The sequence below is a fragment of the Pristiophorus japonicus genome, chromosome 13 (assembly GCF_044704955.1).
Source record: "Pristiophorus japonicus isolate sPriJap1 chromosome 13, sPriJap1.hap1, whole genome shotgun sequence".
Classification (NCBI taxonomy): Eukaryota; Metazoa; Chordata; class Chondrichthyes; family Pristiophoridae; genus Pristiophorus; species Pristiophorus japonicus.
The window spans coordinates 90355055-90361613 of record NC_091989.1 but is presented as its reverse complement, the minus strand read 5'-3'; the positions used below and the strand labels follow the sequence as shown (position 1 = coordinate 90361613).

At 46.9% G+C, this 6559-nt stretch overlaps 1 protein-coding gene across 1 annotated transcript in view; it reads left to right on the top strand.

Moving 5' to 3' along the window:
- The first annotated feature begins 2361 nt into the window (after positions 1-2361).
- The window catches only part of LOC139278144 (uncharacterized), a 56163-nt gene continuing 51965 nt past the window's right edge, over positions 2362-6559 (top strand). Inside the window, exon 1 of the mRNA XM_070896800.1 lies at positions 2362-2492. Coding sequence (XP_070752901.1) covers positions 2362-2492 — 131 coding nt within the window. The remainder of the gene's footprint in view (positions 2493-6559) is intronic.

Genomic DNA, 6559 nt, shown 5'->3' with positions numbered 1-6559 from the left:
TGCATTTATGTAGTGCCCTTTCCAACCTCTGGACATCCCAAAGGGCTTTACAGCCAATGAAGCACTTTTGAAGTGTGGTCACTGTCCCAATATCGGAAACACGGCAGCCAACTTTCACACAGCAAGATCCCAAACAGCAACGAGATACACGACCAGGTAACGTTTTAGTGTTGTTGGTTGAGGAATAAATATTGGCCAGGACACCGGGGATAACTCCCCTGCTCTTCTTCAAAATAGGATCATGGGAGCTTCTATGTCCACCTGAGAAGGCAGACAGGGCCTTAGTTTAATGCCTCATCTGAAAGACAGCATCTCCGACAGTGCAGCACTCCCTCAGCACTGCACTGTAGTGGCAGCCTAGATTTATGTGCTCAAGTCTCTGGAGTGGAACTTGAACCCACAACCTTCTGACAACAGGGAGTATAAGGAATAATGCAGATAAGCTGAAAGCACAGATAGACACTTGGAAGTACAATATTATAGCCATTACTGAGGCATGGCTGAAAGAAAGACAGGTATGGCAGCTCAACATTCCTGGTTACAGGGTTTTCAGATGGGATAGAGAGGGGGGTAAAAAAGGAGGTGGGGGGAGTCACAGTATTAATTAAAGAAACAATTACAGCTGTGAGAAGGGATGATATGTTAGAGGGGTCATCAAACGAGGCCATATGGGTTGAATTTGTTATGTATGCATGCTTATAATGTTATGATGTACTGTAACACTGAATGTACCTTCACCCTGTACACACCTTACCTGTACACCAGAGGGAGCTGCTGCTGGAGACCTAAGGGTTACCTGCACACGGCAGGTAACCCAGTATAAAAGGGAGCTCACTCTAGGAGCTGCAATAAAGGACTACAGTCTTCACAGTTTAAGGACCATTCCTCTGCCTCGTGGAGTCATTAACAGAGTGCCTACATACATAATAACTGGTGACGAGGTCACCGACTACACGCTCAACATGTCGAATCTCAGCAACTTTCAACAATTCACCGATGGGGAAGATTGGGACGCCTTCGTGGAAAGGTTGGAACACTTCTTCATAGCCAATAACCTGGAAGCGGACACACCGGCTACACTACCGAACAAACGCAGGGCCATCCTGCTAAATAGTGGTGGGCCCACTATCCATTGCCTCGTTCGGGACTTGCTAGCCCCAGCGAAGACAACAACCAAGAGCTATGGGGAATTTGTAACCTTAATACAAGAGCAACTAAAACCCAAAGAAAGCATCCTCACAGTCAGGTTCTACACTCACCGGCGACCCGAAGGCCAAGAAATTGCTAAGTATGCTGCAGATTTAAGAAGATTGGCTGCACCGTGTGATTTTGGCAACCACCTTAACGAAACACTAAGGAACATATTTGTTATCGGAATCGGCCACGAGGGCCTCCTCCACAAACTGCTCTCTGCAGACATCACAGTCACCCTGCAGAAGGCAATTAAAGTGAGCCAGGCCTACATGATTTCGGTCGGCGACTCCAGGCGAATGATGACCCACACACAGGACTCTAAATTAACGAGCGCAGTGAACTGAATGGCGACTTCTAAAGGCAGAAATGCTGCTCCGAGTCCCGCAACCCTGAGTCCGCCACATGGGGCCAACCGGCTAGCCCCGTGCTGGCGCTGTGGAGGAAACCACAGGGCCCACCAGTGCCGATACAAAGACTACATCTGCAAAGGCTGCAATGTGAAAGGGCACCTTCAGAGAATGTGCAGAAAAAGCTTTACTCACCGCGTCACTGAAGAGTTGGCTGATCACTGGGGCTCCAACACAGATGAAGATGAAGCTGCTCAACCCCTGGAAGAAGAGTACGGAATATATACCTGCTCCACCGAAAGTTCCTCGTGGAAGATGGAAGTAGACATCAACGGAGTTCCAGTTTCGATGGAGATCGACACAGGGGCGAGCTAGTCTTTGATGAGCCAGACAACCTTTGAAAAACTTTGGATCAATCCCTCCAAACGACTAAAACTGTCTGCTGTCCAAGCGAACCACCTACACCAAAGGTAAAATCCCAGTAGTTGGCAGCGTGGACGTCCAGGTCTCCCAGGGCGGTGTGATGAACAAACTCCCCCTGTGGATCGTTGTCCACGATGGTCCAACGCTGCTGGGAAGAAGTTGGATGAAGTAGGTCCAAGTCGGTCAAAGTGACAACGACCTCCGGACACCAGCAATCGACATCCCACGCAGTCCCGAACATGGATCCGTCGCTGCGGCGAGAAATCCCACCGTCCAGCTCGACTGCGCGGCAACGACTTCACAACATTGTGGCGAGATCACCCAAACCGAACGTCCAGACTTCACCTTCTGGGCCGGACTCCAAGGGAAGAACATCGTCGAAAAAAGTGAATTCCCGATGTCCATGGCCGAACCTGAGAAGGAAAAGATCAACGCAGCCGACCTGGAGGAGAGCGAGAAGATGGCGGCCGCACCACGAGGCGAAGAACCCAAAATCAAAATGGCCACGACCAGACCACGAGGGGCAGCGTTGGAGGAGCGACACGCGGCACCGATTTGAAGGCCCCCTTAAAGGATACCAGTAACCCCAAAAATTTAAAGAGACAGTTTCACTCTAAAGATGACAAGGACTTTAAAGTTCTAAATACAGTTCGCGAATGCAGGTATGATGTAATGCGGAATTGTGATGCCGGAGTAACTGATGAGAAAAATGTAATGTATGTTTGTGTAAGTGATGTTAAGAATAACTTTGTAATGCTTAATGATGATCATAGAAATTTTAAAATGACAAATGTAACCGTGTATGGAGAGACCGAGATACAAGAAAGTGATGTAAATGCTGTAAGTAACAATGTAAACAGAGATAACAATGTAGATGCGACTATGTATGTTCGGAGCCAATGTATCATGTATACAGGAAGTAAACTGTTAAAGGACACTGGGTTCTACATGGACAATGTAAATTCCAGAGGAATCACCCCATGGGAGACCCCCAGCTCCAGCGGGCTACCTGACCATGTAGCCTGGACTTTTGGGACAAATGTGACGACCCAGCAAGGGCTCACACACACCCAGTGGGAGCAGACCCACTGCAGGGATAGTGGTCAATGGGCAGCACAGCCACCACTAGGGGCAACCTGCCCCAGATCGGCCCTACACCCCCTGGCCACCAGGGCTAACACCAGGAGCAGGAGGTCAGTACCCTCCAGCTTTCCCGGCGGACCCTGGGATGACCAGACTTTCTTCACAAATGGAGGACAAGGAGCCCACACAGTCCTGTGGCCCTGCCCACCACCACACACTTACTTACACTACAATGTATGTACCCTACCCACTGAGGGATCCCACAACAGTGACACCCACATGGCCTGTTTGTGGGGGCGGGGGGGAGGATGTATGATGATAGCCTCAAGCATAGGAATCACCGCTGGCATCCACACAACCCTCTCCACAACCTCCCACAGCCCACTACTGATCATCTCCCCATGCCATGGCAATAAAGACTTGAAAAATGCTTAGGGGAAGTGTTGTTATGTATGCATGCTTATAATGTTATGATGTACTGTAACACTGAATGTATCTTCACCCTGTACACACCTTACCTGTACACCAGAGGGTGCTGTTGCTGGAGACCTACGGGTTACCTGTACACTGCAGGTAACTCAGTATAAAAGGGAACTCACCTCTTGGTGTCCTCACTCTAGGAGCTGCAATAAAGGACTACAATCTTCACAGTTTAAGTACCATACCCCTGCCTCGCAGAGTCATTAACAGAGTGCCTACATACACAATCGAATTGAAGAACAAAAAAGGGGCGATCACACTACACCCCCAAGCAGTCAGAGGGAGATAGAAGAACAAATATGTGGGCAAATTGCTGTGAAGTGCAAAAACTATAGAGCTGTAATAGTGGGGGATTTCAACTACCCTAATATTAACTGGGAATAAAGCAATGTGAATGGTACAAAGGGTGCGGAATTCTTAAATGCATTCAGGAGAACTTCTTTAGCCAGTATGTAACAAGCCCATCAAGGGAGGGGGCGGTTCTGGACTTGGTTTTGGGGAATGAAGAGGGGCAGGTGGAAGGGGTATCAGTTGGAGAGCATTTTGGTGCTAGTGATCATAATTCAGTAAGATTTAGGGTAGTTATGGAAAAGGACAAAGGTGGACCAGGAATAAAAGTTCTCAATTGGGATAAAGCCAATTTTGCTGAGCTGAGATGGGATTTGGCTAAAGTGGACTGGAAACGGCTACTTGATGGTAAATCAGTGTCAGAGCAGTGGGAGGCATTCAAGGAGGAAATCCTGAGGGTACAGAGCAAGTATGTTCCCTTAAAAAATAAGGATGGGGCTAACAAATCTAGAGCCCCCTGGATGTCAAGGGACTTACAGGGTAAGATAAAGAAAAAAAGGGAAGCTTATGGCAGATTCCGAGAACTCAACACTGCAGAAACTCTAGAGGAGTATAAGAAGTACAGGGGTGTAATTAAAAAATATCAGGAAAGCAAAGAGAGAGCATGAAAGAATGTTGGCAAGTAAAATCAGGGAAAACCCAAAGATGTTTTATAAATACATTAAGAGGATAACTAGAGAAAGAGTGGGGTTTATTAGGAAATCTGTGTGGAGGCAGAAGATGTGAGTATGATTCTTAATAAGAACATAAGAACATAAGAATTAGGAGCAGGAGTAGGCTATACGGTCTCTCGAGCCTGCTCTGCCATTTAATAAGATCATGGCTGATCTGATCATGACTCAGCTCCACTTCCCTGCCTGCTCCCCATAACCCCTTATTCCATTATCGTTTAAGAAACTGTCTATTTCTGTCTTAAATTTATTCAATGTCCCAGCTTCCACAGCTCTCTGAGGCAGCGAATTCCACAGATTTACAACCACCTGAGAGAAGAAATTTCTCCTCATCTAAGTTTTAAATGGGCAGCCCCTTATTCTAAGATCGTGCCCTCTAGTTCTAGTCTCCCCCATCAGTGGAAATATCCTCTCTGCATCCATACTTTGCATCTGTTTTCACAAAAGAGAGAGGCGATGCAGACTTTGTAATGAGGGAGGAGGAATGTGAAATATTAGACAAGATAAACATAGAGAGAGAGGAAGTATTAAAGGGCTTAGCAGCTTTGAAAGTGGAAAAATCCCCAGGCCCGGATGAAATATATCCCAGGCTGTTAAGAGAAGCAAAGGAGGAAATAGCAGAGGCTCTGACATTTTCCAGTCCTCTCTAGCTACAGGTGTGGTGCAAGAGGACTGGAGGACTGCTAACGTTGTACCTGTGTTTAAAAAGGGAGAAAGGGATAGGCCGAGTAATTACAGGCCAGTCAGCCTAACCTCGGTGGTGGGGAAATTATTGGAATAAATCCTGAGGGACAAGATAAATCTTCATTTGGGAAGACCCGGATTAATCAAGGACAGTCAGCATGGATTTGTTAAGGGAAGGTCGTGCCTGACTAACTTGATTGAATTTTCGAGGAGGTAACCAGGAGGGTCGATGAGGGCAGTGCGTATGATGTCGTGTATATGGACTTCAGCACTAAAATAGCCTGTATGGTTGATAATGAAGAAGAAAGCTGCGGACTGCAGGAAGATATCAATGTACTGTTCAGGTGGGCAGAACAGTGGCAAATGGAATTCAATCTGGATAAGTGTGAGGTAATGCATTTGGGGAGGTCTAACAAGGCAAGGGAATACACATTAAATGGTATGGCACTGAAAAGTGTAGAGGAACAAAGGGACCTTGGAGTGCAGGTCCACAGATCCTTTCGATAAGGTCCCACATGGCAGACTGGTCACAAAAGTAAAAGCCCGTGGGATCCAGGGCAAAGTGGCAAGTTGGATCCAAAATTGGCTCAGAGGCAGGAAGCAAAGGGTAATGGTCGATGGGTGTTCTTGTGACTGGAAGGCTGTTTCCAGTGGGGTTCCACAGGGCTCGGTACTGGGTCCCTTGCTTTTTGTGGTATATATTAATGACTTGGACTTGAATGTAGTGGGTATGATTAAGAAGTTTGAAGATGACACTAAAATAGCCTGTATGGTTGATAATGAAGAAGAAAGCTGCGGACTGCAGGAAGATATCAATGTTCAGGTGGGCAGAACAGTGGCAAATGGAATTCAATCTGGATAAGTGTGAGGTAATGCATTTGGGGAGGTCTAACAAGGCAAGGGAATACACATTAAATGGTACGAAACTGAAAAGTGTAGAGGAACAAAGGGACCTTGGAGTGCAGGTCCACAGATCCCTGAAGGTAACAGGCCAGATAGATAAGGTGGTTAAGAAGGCATACGGAATACTTACCTTTATTAGTCGAGGCATGGAATACAAGAACAAGGAGGTTATGCTTGAACTGTATAAAACACTGGTTAGGCCGCAGCTGGAGTACTGTGTACAGTTCTGGTCACCACATTCCAGGAAAGATGTAATTGCACTGGAAAGGGTGCAGAGGAGATTTACAAGAATGTTGCCTGGACTGGAGAATTTTGTCTGAGGAAAGATTGGAGATGCTGGGTCTGTTTTCTTTTAGAACAGAGGAGGCTGAGGGGAGACCTGGTCGAGGTGTATAAAATTATGAGGGGCCTGGATAGAATGGATAG